The sequence below is a fragment of the Camelus bactrianus genome, chromosome 25, assembly GCF_048773025.1.
Source record: "Camelus bactrianus isolate YW-2024 breed Bactrian camel chromosome 25, ASM4877302v1, whole genome shotgun sequence".
Lineage (NCBI taxonomy): Eukaryota > Metazoa > Chordata > Mammalia > Artiodactyla > Camelidae > Camelus > Camelus bactrianus.
In genome coordinates this window covers 14542699-14569354 of record NC_133563.1, presented here as the reverse complement: position 1 = coordinate 14569354, position 26656 = coordinate 14542699, and the positions used below count along the sequence as shown (strand labels likewise).

General features: G+C 32.7%; 1 protein-coding gene across 1 annotated transcript in view; it reads left to right on the top strand.

Annotated features, from left to right (window-relative positions):
• Positions 1–22006, top strand: part of EIF3E (eukaryotic translation initiation factor 3 subunit E) — a 40318-nt gene extending 18312 nt beyond the window's left edge. The window contains exons 8-13 of the mRNA XM_010955831.3: positions 6237–6363; positions 7256–7357; positions 8639–8748; positions 20241–20343; positions 20640–20774; positions 21821–22006. Of these exons, the coding sequence (XP_010954133.1) occupies positions 6237–6363; positions 7256–7357; positions 8639–8748; positions 20241–20343; positions 20640–20774; positions 21821–21859 (616 nt within the window). The 3' untranslated portion in view covers positions 21860–22006. The remainder of the gene's footprint in view (positions 1–6236; positions 6364–7255; positions 7358–8638; positions 8749–20240; positions 20344–20639; positions 20775–21820) is intronic.
• The last annotated feature ends 4650 nt before the right edge of the window (positions 22007–26656 follow it).

Below are 26656 nucleotides of genomic sequence, written 5' to 3'. Positions count from 1 at the left end.
GGCATTAAGTGAGCTAGAAGACTGTGATATTTGCCTGCATTCCAGCATTAAATTTTAAATGTAAATATAAGAGTTAAAATTTTATAATTTACATAGCATTATAGTCATTTCTTTTTTTATTAAGAGATTTTTTTGGACTCAAATGTGCCTTCTAGGTTCACATTATTCACTAATGTGGACATAAAAGCTTCATTCTGTCTGAGCTCTTGTTCCTCCTTAAATCCTATTTGTGGGAAATTTACAATTATTAAAGTTACATATATACTTTACTATTTGCTGGGTGCTCTGATAGGTTGTTTGTAATCTGGAAAGTTATATAAGTTATAGTCCGTAGGTTGCATTAAGTAAAAAGCTCCTGGAAAAGTTTTGTTTGTTTGTTTTTTTTAGCCACTATGTACTAAAGTAAAATCCTACAAGGGTGGTATTATTTTGTTCTGGCCTTTGGTATATAGTAAGCTTACAACTTTATTTGGCAATATTGTAGAGGTAGATCTGCAAAGAAATAGCTGAGCCAACCTCAAAAAGACTAATGTATAAAACCAAAATGCCGTCATTATTTGCAATGTGAAGTGCTAAGAGGACTTAGTACATGAAATATTGACAAATTGTTCTGACCCTTAGGTTTAATACATAGAAAGTTGTAGAATACAGAACCTTTATGAATACTTGGAATCAGAATAGAAAATTTATGTGACTGGAATGTTTAATGGCATCATCAAGTGAAGTATCATGTTAACATATCCATTTCCATAATAGGAACATTCTTGCTAGTGGGACCAGATCATGAATTTTTTTTTTTTTTTTGGCAGGTATGTCTTCCTAAACATTTTGATGAGCATTTCCAAGATTTGCTTTTTGCTTCTTTTTTTACAATTCCATTTAAGATCAGTACTTCTCATTGTGCTCCTGTCTTCCTCTTCTGTCCCCCATACTGATTTAAATATGTTAATATCTTTCTTTTCTTGAGGGGGGAGTAGTTTGTTTGATTGATTGATTGACTAACTGATTCAGAGGTACTGGGGATTGAACCCAGAATCTTATGCATGCTGAGCATGCACTCTTCCATTGAGCTGTATCCTCCCCCCTTAATTATGTTAATATCTTTTATCAACTTCTTCTCTAGTCTTCCCTATCTGGTAGCTTTCTCATTAAATTGATGAATCTCACTTTGCTCTGGTGCATTGTTTATTTCATCCTCTGAGGGCAGTCTTATTTCCCTTATACTCTGATTCTTGAGAAGTACCTTTTTCCTGCACCCTTTGGGCGACCATTATATTATAGAAGAGGCTTTTTTTGTGATACTGACAGTTGTGATCTCATGCAGTAGTTGAGACATATTAATATTGGATGAATCTGGAGTATCCAGAAAAATTATTGGTAAATCATTGCAAGAAATTTGAGAATACTGAGTATAAAATAGTTATGTAACTATCCTTATTGCTAAACTATCCATGCATCTTATGCAAAAATGTTTTATGAGAATTTCAAGCTCAAGAATTAAAGATATATTTCTCAATATTTGTGGAGATTAATCAGATATGCATTCAAATGAAAAAAGATTAAAAGTAACATTATCATGTTTGCCTCCCTCCTGATAATAAAACCTGTAAGATTGTCTTATGAGTTGATTGATATCCCTAAAGTCAGGTGTGGGAGTATGAGCCTTCCCTGAATGAGCAGATTGACTTAAACATTGGATCCTTTAGTAGCTGGCTCTCATCTTGACACCTAGTAGATGAGTTAAGGATAAGGACAGCTCTTGAGCTCGGCCATAGAAATCACTAGGAATTGGCTTTCCATGGTTCTATTTATAGGTAGACCCACTCTCCTGTAGTTTTTGCGGTTACATATGTATCCAGAAAAGAACATTAAATTCAGCTGATTTTTTAAAATATTTTCAAGTAATGAAAGGAAGTATACAAACAAGAAAAATAAAAATATTCAAACCCACTGTGAAAAAAAATCTGTACTACAAATATGAAGGAAACAGTATGGATTAATTCTTGACAACCTTATGGCTTATATGAAATTAAAACAATACATTTAAGTCATTAGTGGAACTATTTATTATAAATATTAGAAATAGTTCAATTGAGATTGGAGAAAGTTTTGTTGAAGATAAAAGTCAAACTTGGATTCTAAACTATCCTAAAATTCTGAACTATATTGGTTGGTCTTGTACTTTAAATAGTCTTTACCCATGCATGATTTTATAACACTATGCTTTTGTTATTTGGGAAGTACTGGTTCAGGGAGTTGTACAGGTATTCCAGATATGTTGACATTGTACAATACCAGAAAATCACAATCATTAATTTTACTTCTAAACCCATTAGAAAAGTATTGAAAAGTAGTCAAACTCTTGATGACAGGTACAAATTTTCAAAATTCTGCTTTTGGAAAACTCTAATTTTATTATTTGTTTTTACTGAAGGATAAGCCCAACTTCATTTTCTGGAAAATGCCAGATACCTAAGTCTGAATAGCTTTGGTGTGACTGTTATTCTTTAAAATAAAAATAGCGTTCTGTGAGAAAAGCAGCTAGTTCACCTTACAACTCAGTCATAGAAGTATTTTTCCTTAAAACAACCATGACACTGAAGTGTACAGCAGAAGATCTTTTGCACTTCCCATCTTAGTCACACAGAATATTAAAATTAGTACTCAAGATAAGTTTTTAAAAATTAATAATTTGTAAGGCCTAATCAAGGACATAGTTGAAAATGGATTTTTTTTTAACTGCAAGAGTGTGATTATTAAAAGGTAACAGTGACTAATATAGTATGATTCCACTACTGTGATTTTGTGCTAAGATACCAGAAGATTTCATTTTTTTGTTTATGATTTGGTGATTTTCAGTAACTTTACCAAGTGGTGCAACCATCACCATAAATTGGTTTTTGAACATTTTCATCCTCCAATAACAACCCTCATGCCATTTGAACTATTTTTTTTAACAGAAATAGTCTGTTAGCAAAATGTGAAAAAGAAGACTGCACAGTAGTTATTACAACTTTCAGTTTTCACCAAAATACTGTTCTTACCGTTTTCACTTGCCATAGGGTCAGGTTGCTGTAATATTTTCTTCCTTGTTAGTAATGTCTTCATGAGTTGCTTTGATTTTGCTTCATTCTAACTTTTTCTTCTAAGAATACACCCAGTTGGCTTGATAGATCATTGTTTCACCATTTTCAAGTAGACAAGCTTCTAGCAAGTAACATGTAATTTGCATTTGTTTATTTATAGTCAGTATGTGTTTTCCAGTTGTCTGTTAGGTAGTAGGTATTAGTGGATAAAGTGTATTTTCCTGTTTTTAACTTCTAATAGCACAGGAATACAATTTAATGTGGTTCATTGAATGTAGGTTAAATTAATTATATAGATTATGATTTCAGGCTTTTTTAAACTACTGAAGTACTTTGGAGATAACTTATACTTTGTCCTTGAAGTGAAAGTTTAGATGCTAGTGCGGGGTAAAGTCTCTTACATCATATATAGTACCATTTCTGCCATAATTTATTCTGAATCTAAAATGGAGATGATTTACACATTTGAAAAATGTTAAACTTTTAAATGTAACATAATATACAAGATAAGGTATCAGGTGTAAGATAGAACAGTGTTCGTAGGATATTAGAGATGAGGCTTTGCCACCAAATGTAGCTGCTATTAGGGGGAAGAATGCATTTGTAATACAATGCCCTAGGTACTGTCCAGTTGTAAAAAGAAAGATAAAAAAGATCCTTTAGCAAAAGAGTGTTTAATTTGTTTTCTAAATAATAATGCAAATTTCCTAAGAAATTTCAAATTTTACTATTAACAGTCCACTGGATGGTATCCAGAATTTGTCCTGATTGACCCTTCTGCCTTTATTTTTCCTAAATTTTCTAAGTATTCCTGATAAGAAAACTCTTTCTCATGAAGATACTTTGCCTGCTTTAGCTCAGTGTGATCTCTAAGTTCCCCATCTAAAAATCCATCCTCTGAAGTTCTGTAAGTCTCATCTTTGATTTTTTTTTCAGCCTGCCTTTCTAGAAATAACCATTTTCTTCTTTTCTGTATTAATTAAAGTTTTTCAAGTTGTATCTCAGGTTTACTTCCTTCATGAGGTCCTGTGTATTGTGCCTGCCTTATATTTGGAATTTAATTATTTAATTTTTAAAAAAAAAAACTTAGAATTGCCTTATTTCCCCAACTAGATTATACACATATTTGAGAGCAGAATTTTTATTTTGTTTAATCTTTATATCATCCCTCACATAAAAGATACTTAAATATTTTTTATTTGGTGGTATATTTTGTCTTATCCTTTGAGTACTAGGTGTTCTGACTTGCAGTTAGAAAATACTGTAAGAAAACTTCCATAATTGGAGCAGGGTTGTACTAGAGGAAAAATAAGCATTTTTATTTAACCATCATGAAATTATACTTCAGAACACAATAAATACTGAAGCTCTTACTTAAAGGAAAAATAATTTTAAGTTAGATTTCAAAAATAAGGGAGGTATAGCCTCCTTTCTGACATAGTTTATAATCCAACAAACAACACAACAAGTAGCTTAAGAACATGCTTAACTAAGTACAGATGTATTGTGCATGCTAAACACACTGTAAATGTGTAACACCCATCAGTGAGACCTGGAGAAGTTAGAAGAGCCAGGTGAAGATGAAAATTGGTTTTACCTTCAATTTTTGATTGATAGAGAAGAAAGAAGATAAAGAGAAGTAAAACAAAAGAGCACAATGGTTATGTGTGAGTTTTGCTTGTATTTGAACTAAATATATAATTAATTACTGATCCTACAAGAGTATGAACTTGGATAACTTCCCCAGAATCACTCTTAATCCCCACTCCCTTCTTTTATGTATCCATCTATATAGATATCTGGCCCTTTATAAAAATTTTGCTTCCCCCTGCTGTATACTCATGAGAGAGATAATTTCCTAAGGAAGTCTTTCTCCAGTAAAAACAAGTTACATATGGTGCAATGATATAAAGAAAGGATAAGTAAAAATAAATATATTTAACATAATATAAAATAAACTTAGTTTTTTTGGTCTTGAATGAGTTTCATAAATGCTTACTAAAATTACTGAATTCAAAACTGATTAAGAAAACAATCATGCTTTCCTGTGCTTGTATGTGATGTCTGATAAGAATATAGAGGCAATCACTTGTCCTGAATGAATATGGTGTTTTAAATTTTCTGCCTAAAACTCAGGCTTAATTTTTCAAATGATGAAACTTTTAGCTGATTTGTTTAGTTACTTTTCCTAGAAATTGTTTTATTCTTGAGTGAGTGTTGATTCTGTTTATACCCTGCCTTGTTTAGAGGGAATTTAAAGGGGAGTGAGTGGGACTAGATTTTATTAAGTGTTAGGTTATTACCAGGTTCTGGTGTCCTCTGAAGTGTTCAACATTTTATTGGGAATCTACGATATAACAAAGTAAAAAAGATTTATTAATATTATAATCTGGGAGAACTTGGAAGATAAGGTACCTGAGCTGGACCTTGAAGGATGGCTAAAATTTGCTTTCAGAAGAATGTGTTTGGGAGAGCAGTCCATGTGGAGTGGACTTTAAGAAGGGAGGAAAGCAGGAGATAGTGTTGGTGTGGTGGGAGATGGAGCTGTATAGGTACTTTGGGGCTTGAAGATTTAGCTAAGAGGAATGGACTTAATTGACAAATATTCCCAAGCTTTGCATGGTACCTGGTGCTCAGACATTCTTATTGAATAAAAATTGGGGAGCTGTATAAGAAAATTGAGAGGAGAGATACAGGATAAACACCAAATAACAGAGGATAGCCAGCTCTTGATAGTTTCTTTCTCTATTGTTTCCAATCTTTCATCCCCTGAAATGAATTCTTTAATTTGTGTAAGTGCTTGATTCTCTAATTATGAGTGTTTCACACATTGAAATCTTTTGGAACAGACTAATAGCATGTATAAGGGCCTTCCAAAATCCTTTTACTCACCAATGGTAATAGGATTATTTACCTCTCAAGTAAGACTCTCATCTCACTCCAAATTGGGGAATACCAGTTGGATTTCTTATCAGACTTTTTTGGAGGTGGCCCTTCCAATATTCATTCTTAAGTTTTTACAGTCCTAGGTTACTCAAACAGTGCAATCTAATGGGCTGCCCAAGTGTTTTCTTTAAATCACAGATGATTATAGATCTAGAAAAACTGGGTAGTTGCTAATGTTAAGTAACTTTTGTATTTTTACCTTAGGTATCTTAATGCAATTCAAACGATGTGTCCCCATATTCTCCGCTATTTGACCACAGCAGTCATAACAAACAAGGATGTTCGAAAACGCCGGCAGGTGCTAAAAGATCTGGTTAAAGTTATTCAGCAGGTAAAAAGTGAAATCTTTATTGACTTTTTTTTAAATACACCTAAATTTTGAGCCTAACCTCTTTTTCTAAAGTAGGACTCTTTCCTTCCTGACCAAAAAAAAGAAGAAACTAAAAAATACTAAAAAGTAGGACTCTTAGTTCTTAAGGTAAAATGTTTAAAAAAAAAAAAAATTCAATTCTACATGAAGTATACGTGGAAAGAAAAGAGCTCAAGAGCTCCAAATGGGCATATACCATCTTTAAGTTCAAGATATACTTAAAGTAGATGTGGTATGAATGAATACTGCTCTCTAGGTGGATATTTAATAGACATTGTGTATTAGTGTTACTCTTGCTGCAAACAGTAAAGGAGATCTGAAGCCTGGAACTTTTTGTTGAAAGATCACTATATAATTCGAGTAGTGCTCTTTACTTTAATATAATTATAATTTATAATTTATAGTTGTACAAAAGCTACTGCCCCACTGTTTGATTTTTAGTGAATTTCTCAGGAATAACTATGGGTTGAAAAAAGAACTTAAATATTTGTTTGACTTAAGAATAAATTAAGTACAAAAAGACAATTTTATTCTGCAGGGTATGAATATCCTTTTACTTTGAGAAATTCATCACTATTTATTAACTACAGGAGGCTTTTGGAAGTAGGTGAATTTGAAAGTTTTTGGACTGTTTCAGGATAAGAATTTAGAGAACTTGGTCTGGAAGGCATTATAAGCTTAAGGTGTGGCCTGGAATCAGGATATGGACAATTGCTTTGAGAAGATAATACTAGGTAATTTGTTAGAAATTAACGGTAAGGGAGGAGAAAATAGGAAGGTGGGACTGTTCTGGGGGCAATCTACTAAACAGTGTTGAATCAGATCCAACTTGACCTTTGACTTAATTTTACAGGAGTCTTACACATATAAAGACCCAATTACAGAGTTTGTTGAATGCTTGTATGTTAACTTTGACTTTGATGGAGCTCAGAAAAAGCTGAGGGAATGTGAATCAGTAAGTATAAATTTTACTTACAAATTTATAACATTCTTCAACTTTTGGATATTATAAGAGTTATTTAACCTTGCAGAATGTTATTAAAGTAATGATACCAGAAATGTTCATTAATCTTAAAATTGCAGATTGTTTAGATGTACTGGGTTGAAGACATTTTTAATATTACTACCATGTGTGTATCTCCTTGGTTAGGACAGTTTGTTAAAACATTGGGAGAGTTATAAATTCACACATAATTTCATCTTATCCTGAATGAGTAAATATGTGAAATATTTTATATGTATTGGCAAGGTTATATGGAATTTAATATCACAACTGTGATTGCAAAATTTTTTTTATAAGCAGGCCTGTCTTTAGAATTTTTCACATGATTATATTTAACATTTGCTATAAATCAGTCAAGCTAAGAGTTTTAATTTTTTAACTAGAGTGTCTTTTGGTTGGTAGAAACTAAAGGTACTTTCAGAGCTACTGAAATAGATGTATGGGTTTTTTGAATAAATTAGTTTGCAAGTTTTGAGAAACTAAGAATTTACCTGTTAAATGCATTTACCAAATTCACAAGTTACTACTTGTCAATTTCATTTTTGAACTCAAATGTTACCACAAAAATGCGAATAGTTTGTTGAAGGACTAAGATCTTATATGTCTAAGAAAAGAAAATTGTATAAATATATCTTCAGAGGTGATTTTCAAACAGACAAAATTGGAATTCAGTATAATAACTTGTGTACGTACAGCCAAATGCAGCATTGTTAAATATTGATGTATATTTGTAATTAAGTATCTAGGCCTTGCCTGGGCAATGGGGCATTTGGTTCCTGTTCTTGAATTAAAGTATTCTCTTTTAATTATGATACCATCTGTGGAATAGGTGCCACCTCTTGAATTTTTTTCTTTTGTAGATTTCCAGGTCTACTTATTATCACAGAAGTTTGCATATCTTTAGTCCATTCATAACTTTTAAATAGCTGGAAAATATTTACAGAGCATTTATGTAGCATAATAGGACAAAGCTTTGTCACAAGGTTGTTCAAGTTAATGAAAGAACAAGGAAACATTGCAGATCTTTGGTCTTTTTCTTGTAACATTCACTTGTTTGAATCGTTAGACTTGAACATAGTGTTCTAGAAAGTGCTATGGTGTAGAACTTGTGGTATTAGATGAGAGATTGTGAATGGAATAATGAGTAAGGCACACAAAGTATTTGAAACAAATTTTTAAAAATTGCTTGTTAGCACCATTAATTTTTTTTTCTTTTATATTTCGTGCACATAGGTGCTAGTGAATGATTTCTTCTTGGTGGCTTGTCTTGAGGATTTCATTGAAAATGCCCGTCTCTTTATATTTGAGACTTTTTGTCGCATCCATCAGTGCATCAGCATTAAGTAAGAACACTCTGATTTGACTTATATTTTCTACTTTTAAATTCCTAGCAATTTTTATTTATTATAGAGTTATACTTAATAGGATTCCAGTTAGAGTTTTGTTTTATTTCTCTTTGCTTTAGAAGAAAAGAAAAAGTTTCATTGATTTATTAAAAATCCTAACTTTTGTTTGAATTCTAGGATACTAAAGATCTTTCTTTATCTTTAGTTTCCATGTCCCACCTGTGGGGCAGCATGATTTTTGAAAATGATAACTTCAAGGCAGTATTATGATTATAATTTACTTTTTTAAAGTTACCTTTTAAAAGGGTACTATTATATTATTACGTAGGGAGAAAAGAGCCATAACCAGTTTCAGAATGGTTTTCAACAGGAGTTCAAATAAGGAGTTAGTCCTTAGTAAATCAGAAATACTATTAAAAAAGACCATATTTGGTAATTGTTTTAGTTAATTGAGTTTGTTTTATTTAATTATATATTTGAATTCTCATATAGTAAACTCCTAGGACATCGTAAAATGTTGAAACATGGAAAAATTATGGTGAATTTCAGTTGAGATTTTCTCTGTTGTGTGAGAAAATTATTGGGGAAAAATCGTGAAACTTATGTAACTATTAGAAACTAATTTTACATACTAGAATTTGAAAAATAACCAGTGCCCTTTGGCCACAGATGAAGTCGAACAGTAAATACTCTATAAATGTTTAAAAAGTTACTACTTTAATGTTTGCCTCATAGGAATTGTATGTAGACCAAAAGTTTTCTTTAGTGCCATTTGTTTTTGTTAAGGCATCCACACTTGCTTGCCTAATTGTAGTGGGTTGTCATTGTAGTGGTTATTCAGAGTTCGATTTATAGTGATTGTGGGGCTTTTCTGGGAGTTGACGCCTTGACTTCAACTTACTAGTACTTTACTATAGCTAGCAGATGAATAATTTTAAAAATCTTAGTTCTCTTAAAGAATACTTGGGAATTCCTAATATGTCATTGCTTGTGAAATAGGTAGGTGGGACTCTGGTGGACAATAGATAACTGAATTCCTGCATTGCTTTTTTAAAGAAAGATTTATAATTCGGGCTTGAGAAAGAGGGATGTTAATATTTTGATTTTCCTTGTAGACTTTTCCCCATTTCTCATTAGAAACTGATCACTTGGGTGTTTTTTGTTGTTGTTGTTGTTCAGAACTTATTTAACTGTTTACCCTGTTGTAAGCCTTCTGAGAGCAGACTCTTTTTTAAAAAAATAGGTCTTTAGCACCTAATATACTGACTTTGTAAATAATGATGCTCAGTAAATACTTGTTAAATTAGTTTCTTTCCTTTGCATTAGGGAATTTTGTCCATTATTTTTGTCTGTGTTACTGCTTTTTCACTTTGATGTTTGCTTCTTTAGTTAGGTACCTTCTTAGGTACCTCCTAAGGTATCATGAGTAAGGTTTTTTATTCCAGTTTCCCTGTATTAACTCTGGGACCTTAAATCATTATTTTGCTTCTTGGGATTCAGTTTTCTATCCTTAATGGTAAAATAGATACATGTGCACTCAAGAGCCGTGTATAGCTCAAAGAAGGTAATATAGTAGCTTTTATAAACTTTCATGTGACTTTGTCTTTCTCAAAGAATCCTTCTAAACATGTCAATGTAGTTTTTGAATTTTTTTTCTTTGATTCCTGTAGTTTTTTGTGACTTTAGACAAAGTCTAAAGTATTTAGTGGCTTTTAAAGTCCAGAAATCTTTTTTTCTTCCAGTGATAGTTTTTTTTTTTTTAAACTTAGGCTAGTTGAATATTTTTGCATACCTGTAGAATGTTTTACATTGATTAATGCATTTTCTTCAAATGTTGGGGAAGAATTTAGAGCTGGAAGGAATCTTAGGGAGTTTCTAATCTAACAGCACACAGCTATTGAATCATTGACAGTAGGACTTTTCAGTAGAACTTCTGAAGTATTGGAAGTGTATCTGCATTGTTTAGTATGGTAGCCGATAGCCATATATGGCTTTTGAGCACTTTAAGTGTGGCTCAGATTTCAAGTTCAAAACATGGTTTTTAAATTGTATATGTATGACTTGTTTTCAAATGCAATGTTATATATATATATAACATATATATATATGAGTATACATTTATGTATGCATATGAGCAGATCAAATCAGAGCCCCTTCACCTTGTTTAGCCTGTACCTCTATTTAGGTTCCCTCCTGACTATTTAGACACCTTTGTGGAACCATACAACTCTGACTCTGGAAACCCAATTTTACAAAACATTGAGTCAGTACAATCCTTTGTTTTGTAGCTACCCATTTATAGCTGAGAAACTGAAGGCTCAGAGACATTTAGCTGCTTAGGTGTTATTTAATGAAAGGCCCTGAGCTAATAGTTGTCTGACATTCATTGTATTGTCCCTCATTGTAATTGTTTTTTTCTTTTTCATTGTGAGCAGTTCATATTTTTAGAAATAGCAGATTTAGACTAATTTGTCATTAGTGTATCACTTGAGCCAAAGGATAAAGATGGAAACCATTAAGTCAGTTTTTAATTCTGTCTCAGATTCTGTTGAGCTTTGGTTTTTATTTTACAAATATAGGTTCCATAAAGCCACCCCAAACTTTCTGAATTAGATTTTCCGTGTATGCTGTGCTATGTGATGCTGTGTAATAAATAGGGCCCATTTAGGGTGACAATTCCAAAGCACATCCAGGATTGAGAACCACTGCATAAGGTTGCCATTTTTTTAGGCACACAGTTACAGCCTGCTAGGGTAATGGAATGAAAAAAATCAGTGATTTAACATTTTTAATATAATATGAAAAAAAGACATGATTCTTAGAGCAACGAGATCTCAGGTTATAAGGTTTAGGAGGTTGGTGGTGGGGGATATGTGGCCAGTAGAACTCAGTCCTGGAGGTAAGCTTCTTTGTGTTTTTAGAGCTGCTTTAATGGGTTAGGAATATGGCTGAAAACAGTGTTAAGCATCTAAGTTGGGCTTTTATAAGTACAGCAAATATCTTAATTCAGACCCCCAAGGACTTGGAATCTCTGATAATGAATGACAAGCATAGCTAATGTTTACCTTTCAACAATACATAGAAAAATTATTGTTCTCTTATCCAGAGGTTTTTAAACCTAGCTATACATCAAGATCATCTGGAGAACTTAAAAAACCAACAACGACTTAAGAATAGATTTTGCGGCTTTACTGCAGACTTTCTAAATCTCTGGTATCAAGGCTTGAGAATCTGGTTTAAAATTTCCCAGGTGTTTCTTTTGCAGTCAGCCTTGGGGAATCATTGCTCTGAATTAGTGATCATAGTCCTAACTGCACTTTAGAATCAAGAGGGAAGCTTCAAAAAGAAATAAACAAAAATAATGGATGACAGAATCCAACCCCTAAAAAACTAAAACATTCTCAGGGTTGGGAGGGGGAGATCTCAGCATTTGTAGTTTTTAAAGTTCTTCTAAGTAATTCTGATACAAAACCTCCTTTTTTAAATTACACTTTTTATTTCAAGATGATAACAGATTTACCTCCAGTCATAAATAACAAAGAGATCCCCTGTGTACTTTACACAGTTTCTTTCAATGGTAACATCTTGCAAACCATAGTAAAATATCACACCCATCGTATTGATGTTGATATATTCAGGTACAAACATCACAAAGGATTCCTCAGATTGCTCTTTTATAGCCATAACCGCTTCCCTCCCCAACTCCCTTAACCCCTGGCAACCACTCATCTATTCTCCATTTCTGTAATTTTGTCATTTCAAGAAGATGCAAAAAAAAAAAAAATTCTAAAAGAGAGTGTTCAACTTTCCAGAGAGGATAAATACACTGCTGTGATCACGATGGATTAATGTGCAGTATAACTAGTATAATATAGTTGTTGAAAGAAGAAAATAGAACAAATGTGAATGAGAGCCTCTTCTGGCCAGGCACTGGGAAGAAAGTAGAGAGCACAGCCTCAGAGCTTAAAATCAAGATGAGGAAACAGATATTAAATAAAGATAAAGTTACAAATTATGAGAGGCATTTTGAAGAAAAATACAGAGTAATTAGAATGACACAGACATAACTTACATATTGAAAAGTCAGAGAAGTAATTTGGATTGAAGGTTCAGTGAACCTTGGTAACTCTCTAAATGAAGTATCTAAGTAGACTCTTTTCCAGTGTATACTAATTATGACAAACTACTCCATTCACTAGTTTATGCTGGCCTATCTCTGCTTCTGATTAATTTAAAGTTATTTGATATTTGATCTTTTTTAAGTGTAGAGGGGAAGGGATTTGTCTCTGTCTCCCATTCTTCCCTTCAGTGGACACATTTCAAATGTTATTCAGTATTATAAAACCCATAGCTGGTGGTTTTTTGATTTTGTTTGTTTTTGTTTGTTTGGGGATTTTTTCCCCCTTGGTTGGGGAGGGTAATTTGATTGATTTATTTATTTTAAATGGAGATATTGGGATTGAAACCAGGACCTCTTGCATGCTAAGTATGCACTCTCCCACTTAGCTATACCCTTCCCCTTTTCCCTGGGTGTTTCATTTATGTTTTTTCAGATTAAAAATTTTTTTTTTATTTTTACTTTTTTTGAGGGAGTAATTAGGTTTATTTATTTATTTTTTGAGGAGATACTCGGGATTGCACCCAGGACCTTGTACATGCTAAGCATATGCTCTACCACTTGAGCTATACCCTCCCCCCGTCATGGCTGTTTATTAAATAACTTTTTCCATTTGTGATTTAGAACAGTCTCTGTTGATAGGGCTCTTCACTAAATGACTGTGAGAACATGTGATAGTCTTATCTTTATAAAAATGCATATTAAGAATGTTTTTATCAGTTTATATATAATCCTGTAGATTTGTAGGATAAGTTACAAATCTGTTTACTATAAAGTATGCAACATCTGTCAAAAAAGATTACTATGATGGGATTTAATTTAGTATAGCTGAATAGTTTATCAGATATGGTGCGTGTCTGAAATTTAAAAGCTATTCTAGAATAATTCTTGGGCCAGTGTTCAGTTGTAGATAAAAACAAAGTATGGAAGTAATATTTTGAATGTGTATGGTAAACATGTTGGGAGCATACATTAATATAATTTCCTTACGGGAGTTAGTTTTGGCTTTTCACAAAAGTATGTATTTGCCAGTTGTTCTTGCATTTAAATTATGAGGTCATTCTACTTTGCTTATTTTATTAAGTAACATTTTAATCTTGATATTTTTCTTAAAGTTTTTATTACCACATAGCAATTTATATTCTTAATTATACTTCCTGATATTAGAAAGAAATAAAAAGGTACATTTCCAGATGGAGATAAAATACTTTTAACAGCCATTTATCATTGCATTTCTGTGTTAACTATAAAGTAATACACTCTTTTTTTATTGAAGTATAGTCATTTACAGTGTGTCAGTTTCTGGTGTACGAGCATAATGTCCCAGTCATGCATGTATATACATATATTCATTTTCATACTCTTCTTTTTTTTATTAAAGGTTAAAGATATTGAATATAGTTCCCAGTGCTATACAGAAGAAATTTGTTTTTTATCTATTTATATATATAGTGGTTATCATTTGCAAATCTCAAACTCCCAGATTTATCCCTTCCCACCCGCTTTTCCCTGGTAACCATAAGATTGTTTACCATGTCTATGTAAAGTAATATACTCGTAATTTTGACTAATGAGATGTTGGAAAATTCAGTGAAGATTTTCATTTGTCACACACAGCATTTAGCATTTCTCAATATTCCCGTTTTCTTTCTTCTATTTCCTCCTAATCATACAATTAAGCACAGTTTATACGTAACACTTATTCTTTAATTAGTTGTTATAGCATACCCTTAAAAAAGATGGGGTTCTTTAAGTATGCATTGAATAGTTAGCCGGTTTTCAGTGAAAAGCAGGCCAGAGGTTTCCATAGCTTAACACTTTAGTCAATACTACTTGAAATGTGCTTATCAAATAAAATTTGGAAAGCCAGTTTATTTAAACAGGTAATTAATAAGCCTGTGAAATGCTGTACCCCAAGTCCTTATTTGTTAAGATACCTCAGGGCAGGGGCTATGGAAAGGTTCAGAAAAGATCTGACTGTCTAAAAGATTGGTTATTGAAAACCTGATAGACCATCAGCCTAGAGTTGATGGAAGCCTAATTGGTTCTCTAGATTTCTTAGATTTATGTTCTTATGTTCTTACCTTAAGTTCTTAAGTGGGACCACTGGTCTTAATTACTGCCCAGAAACAAGTATCTGGTTTTGTGCTAAGTGTCATGAATATATTTAATTAATGAAATTGAATAGAGTATGAAATACTTATTTTTACTGAAATAGCACTTAGGATTCTGTTTTCTTTCTTTTTTTCCCCCTGAAGGAATAATCTACATTTTTATTTAGTCAAAGTTATTAAGCTTTTCCTATATGGTACTGGATTTTGTATTTTAAAAGTTTCTCATAATTGGTTTATATGCTGTTTACCTGTTTTCTTCTAGGACCTTCATGGCTTTATTTCTCCAGCTTAACTCCATCTAAGATTTTTCTATGAAATAGAGTAGCTTCCCCATTCCCCTCTACCCCCAAATAGCTAGCCAACATGATTTATTGAAAAACTATTTTTCCTCCCACTGATTTGAAATGCCACCCATATCACATTTTAAATTCTCATATAATCTGTAATCTTTTATAATTTGTGTGTTGATTTCTGAACTAACACCAAATTGTTTCAAATAAGGTAGATTTGTAGTATCCAGTATTTTTTTTCCCTGGAATTGATAATTGCCAGTTTTCCCCATTTGGTTGTTCTTCTTTATGTTTTTTTCATGACTTCTGCTTTAGATTCTTTGCCAGTTTGTAAATCTTGTCTCAGAATTGATTATTTTATCTATGTTGTCTTCCTCAAAGTCTGGACAGGTTGTTCTTTGTGCTGGGTTCATTTTTGTCTCTGTCATTTGTCCTGGGGATTCACTTAGCCTGTCTCCTATGACAGAGCTCCAGTTTCTTGGACATTGTGCCTTCCCTTTTCTTGGTTTGCTGTCATATTTGGTAAAGCATATTCTTCAATAGCTTTATAAGGAAGAGTAATTTGGAAGTAAATTTTCTCACATCTAAAATTGTCTATTTTACTCTTACACTTCGTGGTGGTATTGCTAGGTATGGTACTCCAATTTGCTATTTTTCCCCCCTCATCTTTTATATGGATCTATTGTTTTTCTCTCTGGAAATGTGGAAGTTTTTTGTCTTTATTTTTTTTCTTGTGGTCCCCAATCCTCTGAAATTTCACAATGATATGTCTTAGTATAGGTCTATTTTAATTCTTCATATAGGGCCCTTTAATTTGGAAACTCATACTCTCCAGTTCTGGGAAAGTCTCTTGAATTATTTCTATAGGAATTTTTTTCTTCAAGTTCAATCCAAAAAAGGTCATTACCAAGAGATGTCAAGGAACTTACCACCTGTGTTTTGGGTTTTTTTTTTTTTCTTTTTTTTCTTTTTAAAGGTGTTTTATGGTTTCAGGTCTAATGTCTGAGTCTTTTAATTCATTTTGAGTTAATTTTTATATATGGTGTAAGATAGTGGTCCAGTTTCTTTCTTTCTTTTTTTCTTTTTTTTTTTTTTTTTGGTTGCATGTAGCTGTCCAATTTTCCTAACACCATTTGTTGCAGATGTTCTTTTCTCATTGTATATTCTTGGCTCTTTTGTCATAAATTAATTGACTGTATATGCTTGAGTTTATTTCTTGGCTCTCTATTCTGTTCCATTGACCTATGTGTCTGTTTTTATGCCAGTAACGTACTGTTTTGATTACTGTAGCTTTGTAATATAGTCTGAAATCAAGGAGCATGATGCCTCCAGCTTTATTCTTCCTCAAGATTGCTTGAGCTATTTGGTGGCCTTAGGTATTTCTTACTTAACATATTCAATATCATGTTGTTTTATCACTTGAGCAGGAAAGCTTGTCAACTAAAAGAGATTTATTTTTATATATATATCGAGATATATATATCTTTAAGGGATTTACACAAATAAATAAAATGTCTTTAAGCTGCCTACTGACAGGTTGAGAATTTTAGTGTAATCTGAATAATCTGGAAGTTATTTTTGAGTTCAAAACCTAGGTTGAATTAGATATTTTTCTCAGAAATTCTGCATTTTGATACATTCTGTCTTTTAGTTTTCATAAACTGAATTATTTTAAATAACACAGAATAAGCATGGTATAGGTAGCTTAAGGCAACTTTTTTGGGTTTTTAGGCTTTAAATAGGATATTACCTTTTAATTTTAAATCTTTACTAATTTTTTCATAAAATCAGCTAAATGAAGGAGAATTGTGGACTCCTGAGGATTTCTGTTAATCACTTAATTTCTTTTACTGTGTATATTTTCCTGTTACTTAAAGAAACTGGATTATTGCCACTTTCTCTAATTTATTCTCAGAATGATTGGTAGCCTAGATTACCTGACATGCCATCAATAATTGAATAATACTTCTTGGACCTTATTTCAAGCTTTTCTTTGACTTGATTTAATAAGTAAAGGATCAGCAAGCACAGTGCAAAGCAGTAAATCCCCAAAGTGGCATTATGGTCAGAACATGCAGACATTTTTGACTCTTGATGCATATTGCCAGAGTGCTCCAGCCATGTTGGAATATGAGACTTAGAAAATGGGTGTAAAGAAAGAGGGATGGAGAATTATGGGTGGAGTTATACAGAATAGAATTTTCTTTATTTATCTTAAAATTTGACCTTAAATATTTCTTTATATAAATTGTCCCTAAACCTCAAGACAAGAACTGGGAAACCCTTTTGCACTCACATAGCTCCTTCCACTTTTCATCATTATACTTAACATAGTTTATGTATTTGGGGGATTATATGATTGTCCCCTGCTCCATAGCCCCCAGCTTTAAACTTTATAAAAGTGGAAAATAGACTGTATGTTGTCACCAGAGTCTAACACAGTTCATATTTTTGTTGAATGAATGACAAGGAAGAGAGTTGGTTTGGTTTGTGTGTGGTATTCACGAGGAAGAGTAAAAGAAGGCTGGAAAGTTAGATTGTAGCTAAATTGTAGAGAACCATGAAAGAAAATTGGAAGTTTGAATTTTATTGTTTTTGTAGAAGAGCTCTATTAAAGTTTTGAAAGGAATTTGGGAACAAACTGGCTAGTTGAGCTTTTAGACTAAGCTGGCAACTGTGTAAAATAGATTAAGGAGACACTTGAGGTAGCTTAGTTAGAAAACAAGGAAATAGTAAGTCTGATCTAGGGTAGTGACTAGGGTAGGAATCATGCAGTAAATATTTATTAATTGCTTCCTGTGTACTGAACATTTTGCTAATTACCAGGTATATAGCAGTGAATAAGGAAGCTATGGTTCATGCTTTTAGGTTACATTTACAGCCTATCATAAAAGCAGATATTCAACAAAATCACCACAGCTCTGTGAATACTTTAAAAAAAAAATACGAGCTTTGAAAACATTGAACAGATATGTCATGGTTGGAAGAGGTGTCTTGGAAGGCTGGTGCGGGGGAGAGGCTGTTTTAGCTGAGACCCATGTAACACACAGCTCAGTGAAGGAAAGAGTAGATGAGCCTTTTAAGCAGAAGGCACAGCATGTGCACAGGCCCTAAAGTGGTTAAAAACATGGCATGTTTAATGAGCAAAGAAGTTTAGTTTGGCTGGTGGGGAGGAGAGTCAAGATGAGAGTAGCTTACTGGGGAACTTATCTAAGAGGCAGTGATTAAGGAGATAATTGATAGGACTTCTCGCTTTATATGATACAGGCAGTGAGAAGGCGTGAGACTGAATATTTCATTATAATTCTAATTATGTAAACAGCCTCCATAAACAGGTTTTGTATTATAATTTTTTAAAAATGTTTATGAAGCCAACTATATGGAATTAGTGGCTATTAGGAATAACGTTTCTGTTTTTTAAAAGCAGTATATAGAGATATTGAGGATTGGAGTTTCATTTGTGCTTTTCAGAATAAAATGGTCTTGGCCTTGCTTTAAAGAGTTGTCTTTTGAAGAAATACAGGAGACACACAAAAGAGAAATTGTTATAGGGGATGATAAACTAATGAGTGTATTTTGGAAAATTTTACCTTTACCTCTCTTTACCTTTAGAGTAACAGCTTCAGGTAAAAGTATTAGACAATTGCTTATTTTAGAAGTGTAGAAGAGAATGAAATTTACACATCTCTAAAATAAGTCAAACACCAGCGGGAACCATAAGGAGTTTATTGAGAAGCCACAGGAAACACCAGCTGCAGGATTTTTTCCTAGTCAAGAAAATGCCTAGTTGTTTAAGTAAATTGACACATTTCCCTACTTTTAGTAGCCTAAATAAAATGAGGTCTGGTTAGAGAACGTGATATGGAGAATAAAATGAAAACAAAGTAAAAGTTGTGGACTAATTGTTCTTTATGTTTGCTAAGAATGTGTACTTAACAAAATTGATCATTAAAAACACAGAACAGAATTTGACATGTAAATTCAGGGAGTTTTATGATTGAGTTGGCTCATACTCATCATGTTTTTAACTTCAAGCAAATTTTAGGGAATGAAATTCTTTTAACACTTTGCCAGTAAACATATAAAATAGGGATAGCACAGATTATATTATTCTCATAAAGGTATTTTTATTAACTGGGTTACTTTTGAGTTGGGAGCTCTGGAATTACATAGTTATATGTTCACCAGTGTCTTGAATATTTATATTTAAAAACTGGGAATGCTATCAGTCCCAAAATTTTAGCTTACAATATTCTCAGGAGTAATTTTGTTATTGATATTCTAGTTCTCTTTGTTAAATCAGTGATAATATTAGAAGGCCTGGCAAGTATCTAATATCTTCATTGAAGACAAGTGAAAAGGGACAGTTAATATTTGTGTTTACAAACACCCATATATGCATATATGTATACTGTCCTCTTAAATGCTATATACATGCACACGTAGAATCTCTTTTGTCGGCTGACTGACTGACTTATCTACTATGAAGGCTTGTGCTTTGTGTTAGTCCTGATAAATTAAGCCCTGCAATGGCCTGTTTTTCAATCTGATCACACATGAAATTAGAAAAATAAAATGCATGTTGTTAGTTGATGACATCAAAGACTTCAGATCAGAGTTTGGTATCGGTCATCTTTCTCTCTTCCTGTGTCCCTCTCATGTTTTCTGTGTATGTGTACCTGTCTCTTTTTCCTCAAATTCAGTGGCCATTTAACCTACCTTTTCTAGAAGCTAGATTTTCTAGATTCTAGAAAAATCTAGAATCTAGATCCCCAGATTGTAGATAGATCATGAACAGTACAAGATAATAACACAAACATGAACAGTGCAGTTTTAAGAGTCAAACTATTTAAGAGAAGGTGACTCATAAATACCTGAAAGTTTCTAAGCAGAGTGTGGGGGTCAAAGCCTATGGATAAAAAACTAAGTTTTTAGACTTAGTTAATGCCATTTTTTCTTATTCATTAGCATGTTGGCAGATAAACTGAACATGACTCCAGAAGAAGCTGAAAGGTGGATTGTAAATTTGATTAGAAATGCAAGACTGGATGCCAAGATTGATTCTAAATTAGTGAGTATTCTCACTGTGCTACATACTAGATATCAGTTGCTGATTATTTTATACTTTCAGGGGTAGCTTTCATGAGGACATTTATTCTGTTAAGAATGCGTTTTGTTTTAATGTATAATAAGTCTTTGAAGGCAATGGCAACCTCCTATTTTGTGTTGTTGGATGAATATTGTCATCTCTATAGAACATAAAAATGTGTGCAGCAAGCATGTAGTGTTGTGATGTCATACTCGTGACTTACCTGGGAAACTTGGTTGTTAACATTATAGGATCAATTTCCCTCTGTATCATTTTAGGGTCATGTGGTTATGGGTAACAATGCAGTCTCACCCTATCAGCAAGTGATTGAAAAGACCAAAAGCCTTTCATTTAGAAGCCAGATGTTGGCCATGAATATTGAGAAGAAACTGAATCAGAATAGTAGGTCAGAGGTAAGAACCACACATCTTCTACTCTGTCTGGAATTTAGCAATAATGTAACATAATTGTTACATGGACCTCCTTTGAAAACAAATTAATATTGGTTGTATCTGATTTTGTTTTGGGGGGTGGCAAACATTTTAAGAAATTACTAAATTGAAAAGAATTTCTCTTAGATGTATTATGCATTAGTTAAGGAAACTAAAAAAAAATTAGTGTTCCTAACATAACTTTTTTCTTTTAGTCTTCCTGTGTGCCTTCATTAACTCTTTTCCTCTGTTTCAACACATCATTTTGATACTGGCAGATGATAACTTATATGTGTAGGCTTCTTTCAAATGCTTGAAATTTGTGTTCCTTTTAAATCTAAAGAACTACTTTTATAAAAATGTTGATCTTATATCTATTAATACTGATCTTTAATTTTATCTGATAGTCATTAAACTGTCAGAAAAGTATATACCCATTTTTGGTAGAAATCCTGCATATTATATATTAAAAGAATTTGAATGGTCTTGTAATTTTGGGATTTCATACCACCTTTAATTCTCTTTAGCCATTATGATTATGTATAACTGGAGGATAGGAAGTTTTAGGAAGCAGTTGTGGTACATTCGAGGACCTATTTTGATTGAAGTTTTAGCAACAGGTTTGTGTCTTTAGCGTAGTCCTTCAGTATTAAAAGATAGGGAAGAATTAGGAAATTACTGTCTTTGCCGATTCCAACTGAGTCTAAAATAACTGAGCCTGAAAAATAACTTTCATATAATGGTGTTTCTATATGCTTGAGGATCAGTTTGTGTTGATTTTTGTTATAATATTGGTGATAACTGTTATACTTTATAATTTGTCAAAAACTGTATCAGATGGTATTTTGATATGTTTGTTTTATTCTAAGTGAGGCACCTCACATTTAGTAATTGCAGAGGTTGTTAAAATCTTGGAGGATGGTTTGGCAGGAATAGTGCTAAAAGAAAACACTAGTATCACTGTTTTCTAAGTTAGCTTTTTCAGAAAGTATGTTTCACCGTGTCAATTTCTCTTTGTGTTATTTTAGGCTCCTAACTGGGCAACTCAGGACTCTGGCTTCTATTGAAGAACTGTAAAGAAAAAAAATGAAAAAAACTATAAAAGAAAGATGAAATAATAAAACCATTATATAAAGGTGAAACATTTTAGAAACAATTAACATATTGAGTATAATTTTGGAGAATTTGAATAAAATTGGCTGTGTTTCATTTTATTTCCTGTGTGTGTAAGTGTGTGCTTTTTTAACTTTTCATTTTGGAATAATTATAGGAGTTGCAGATATAATACAGATGGATCCTATGCATCCTAAACTTAGGCTAAAACAATTTTTTTCCTCTTATGTTACTATAATACAATATCAAAACCAGGATATTGACATTGGTACCAATGGTGTAAATAGTTCTGTGCTATTTGTATCACTTTTTGTTTAACTGTTAGGCAGTCAAGATACAGAGTTGTCATCATCATGAAGTCTCCCTCATACTACACCCCTTAGCAGTCACAGGTACTCCCACAAGCTCTAACCCCTGGCAACCACTAATCTGTTCTCTATCTATAATTTTGTTGTTATGAAAATGTTATAGCAGTGGAATTACACAATATGTGACTTTTTTGAGATTAGCCTTTTCTACTCTTAATGCCCTTGAGATTTATCCAAGTTATCATACATATTAGTAATTTGTTTCTTTTTATTGCTAAGTTGTATTCCATGGTATTGATGTACCACATTGTTTAACCATGTACCTATTTTAGGATATTTTAGTTGTTTGCAGTTTGGGGCTATTAACAAATAAGGTTACTGTTTCTTAATTCCTTAAGTGTCTCCTTAGTCACTTATTAGGCAGCTTCAGAAACCTAAATAGGAGTATAAGTTGAATTTTATAAATATCTTCTTGAATATTGTATATATACACACACACAGAATTAACTGGACATCTAAGATATTTAAGAGGTATATAGAGCTCTGAGTCTCCTTTACATACAAGTGGTTTGATTTTCACTTTGATTGTTGAACTAAAACCCAGACAGATTATAGAAATTTCTGTTTCTGCTCTCAAGGAATGGTACAAAGATAAAAGATACATGCATACTGTTCTTTTACTTGACAGCTGTCCAGGCCACCATCAACATATAATTAACTTTGGAGAATATGGTCCAGATTTGGCCCTTGTGCTATGGTTTCAGACCCCTAGTTTGTGGTATTGATTCTTGTAAACTGTAATCCAAAGGTGCTGAAGCTAGGAGTAGGATTCCTGGTCAAGGTAAGCCAAATGCTAATTTTTGATTCATCTATAACCAGTGTCAGGAAAATGCCGAGTTTAGAGGATCACTTATAATATAAAGTGATCAAAGTTCATAGAGGAAGTTCCAACAGGTGGCATAGCAGTAACTAGATAGATGCAGACCTTTGTCACCTCATGTGTAGGAGCTAACTCCATGAGTCAAAAGTAAAGATTTATAAGAAAGGGGCAGTAGTTATATAAAACTGCATGTATTACTCAGGCTGTCTTGATATGGGAAGACTTAAGATGCCTATATTTCCCTCTTCACCAGTGACCCAGGGCAAAATGTTCTTAAAGGCATCATTAATAATCACTTTTTACCTTAAGACTATTGCTCTACCAAGACATGTTAATAACAAAGATTTCAAAGTGAATATATCACCAGCAGTTAAAATCAAGTCCGACAGTTATTTAATGTGTCTTAGTGGACCAGTAGAAACTCCAGGGAGGAAAAGTAGAATGCTAAAATTAAGCGTTTATTATGTGTCAGGCATTTTTTACATCTATATCTCTATAAACAACCCTAAGGAAAAGAAAAGGAATCCAACATTTGAGTGCCTCACTTATGCCTGGAAACACTGAAATTTTTGTGCTAGTATTTTATATTGTTGATGAGGAAACAAACAGATGATTACTCAAGTTCATACCTACTGAATGTTAAGGGAAGGAATTGAAAATAGGCTTTTTCAGTTATATCACAGTCTCTCCTTACATCATTATTGCCTTATAAATCCTTCCAGAATAAATTTACAAAGGGTTAAGGGATATATGTTTAGTAGGTTGTTAAATGAAGATCTTGATCCACAAAACTATTCAAGTCTCTTGGCACTGTTATCTTCAAATGAGAGCAAAGCTGGTTTTTTTTTTTTTTTCCTAAACCAGTATAATAATTTGATACCATTAGCCTCATAAAAGAAACTATTGGAACATGCTAAACTTTAATGATGATCTCTGATTTTTTTCCTATTAATGTTCTGTTCCTTCAAGATTATACATCATATGAATAGTTAATGTTCACATTTTCTACCACTTTATGCTTTTCACATATTGCTCCCTTTTGAATTTGAAAGATGATTTTACTGTGGACTATCAGTATAAATCAGGGAAAAAAAACTTTATATAACTAATGGCCATTCTGAAATGTTACCAAAATTTTTTCATTGTTGAAATGCATATCTGAAGTTTACATAAAAACAAATTACTTGGTTCTCAATTTTAACCTAAAGATTTGATAACGGGTAAGATGCTGAGCACAAATTATGTACTGATTAATTTTTTGTGTGCTCTTTATTTTTTTCCTTTCAATAATAGACCCTTCTATGTGTAGCAGCTTTTACAGGCACTGGGAATACATCAAAGAATAAGAATTCATGAAGCTTGTATTAAGTAGTTGCTTGTGTATCTTTTTAAAAAGCTTCTATACATTGACATGCATATGTTTATGCTTTTCAAAATATGAAATATACAAATACAAAATCTCCAATTTAAAGAAAAACGAAATCCATACCCATTTACCAATATTGCCTACCTGCTACTCAGCTTAAGAAATTGGTCCTGGTAACTTTGAAGAACTTGTGGGCCCCTCGCTAATTGTATTTTCCTCTTTGCTCCTGAGAAGTAACCATTGCCATGACTTTGTGTTAATTTCCTTAAGGTATATGTATCACTATTGATCTATAGATACATGTTTCCCTAACAAAAATGTTTTCCCATGTTTTTGACATGTACTTAATTGAAATCATACTTCATATTTTGTGGCTTGCTCTGTCAACACTGAAACTTATTAATGTTGATTTTTCATGTTGGCATATTCAGCTGTAGTCCATTCTTTTTCACTGCTTTGTAGTATTCCACTGTCTGCCTACTATGATTAATTCAATCAAGTGTGGACGAACACAGTGGGTTTCCAGCTTCTTATCTGGAGTTTTTGGAGCTAGCGTGACAACCGTGTATGTTAACTTGAGCATTAAATCCATTTCCTTTTATTATGGTTACTAATGTATGTGGGTTTATTTCTACCAGCTTACAAGTTTTCTATTTGTACCACTCTGGCTTTTTCCCACCCTTTTTCTTGCCTTCTTATGGTTCCATTTTTCTTCTACTAGTTGGGCAACTAAACATCCTACTTTTACAGTGGTCACCCTAGGAATTTTAATGTATTTTTTAAACTAAGATAGGTTTGTAAACATTATTGCCTAAGATATTTGTATATAACTTGGGTTTTGTAATTTTTGTATATTCAGAACTCACATAGCATGTTAATGACTTAAGTGGTGTCCTCAGCAGCTGTATAGGATCATCATGTGGTTAAAAAAAATTACTTGGCCTCAAAAAAAATCTTTTAAAGTGGAAACAATAAATTCCACAGAAAAAAAGGGAAAAAATTAAATATCTTAACTTTAATATATTTGGCAGGAGTGCCAACAATACAATGAAAGCTTTTACTGCAATCATTTTTCTCCCAGCTTATAATTTGTGTCCATAGTCTGTCCCTTTCATTGTAACCTCATAAATTAGATACTATTTTGTACAGTAATACCCTTTTTCTTGTTCATTGTTTTTGTAATTAGACTTTTTTCTCAGGTTCCTCTTAGGGTCTTCTTTTCATTGGTGTTCTGCAGTTTTACAATGCTGTGCCTAAGTTTGAATTTTATATATTCATTGGGCCTTCTGATTCTGAAAATGGCTTTTGTCTTGCATTAGTTCTGGAAAATTATTTCTTTGGATTTTTTTTTTTCTTGGTTCCTGGAGTTTCTGTTTGAGTTCTCACTTCATAGAAACTTCCCTCCCTTTCATATACCCATTCAGTTTCTTATTTCAGTGATTTTCTTCATCTTTGGTAGTCTTTTATCATACTTTCAATGCCCACTTCTATTCCTTAAATTTACTTTATATTTTGTGTTTTGAATCTACTTCTCTGCCACCATTCTTGTCCAAGCTAGCATCCATCAGTAAATGAATACAATAGCTTCTGAATTACTCTCCCTGTAACTATTCTTGACCCCTACTCCATTCTCACCTATTTTCTGTATTAGAGTAATCTTTTCAAATTTAAATCTGATTGTTTTTCTTCCCTGAATTAAAATTTTTCATTGGCTCCCCATTGTTTTTAGCCTAAAGACTGAATTCTTAACCTGACACTCATTATCTGGTATCTGCTTACTGCATCAGTTTCATTATATGCCAGCCTCAAGCCCCACTTCTCAGTCTTTTAAAGCAGTAGCTTCAAGCTATTTTGACAACTGCAGAGTAAGAAAACTTTTTACATCATGACCTAATACTATAAAAATATATATTTCATGCAAAAGTTTTATAGAATAATACCCACCCTTTCTGTATGCGGTGATCTCTTTTTTTTTTTTTCCCCTATTCTGTTCTATTGGTTTCAGAATCTACTAATTATTATCAATTCACATTTGAAAAATACTGCTCTAAAGAGCAACAGTCCCTATGCTTTGAAATTTGTAATGCTGTTCCCTCTACCTGGGAATAAATTTTCTGTTCCTCCACCTCCCACTTCCCAGAAGCACACATGTACTTTCAGTTTGTATTTTACTTTTCTTTCAGAACTCAACTCATAT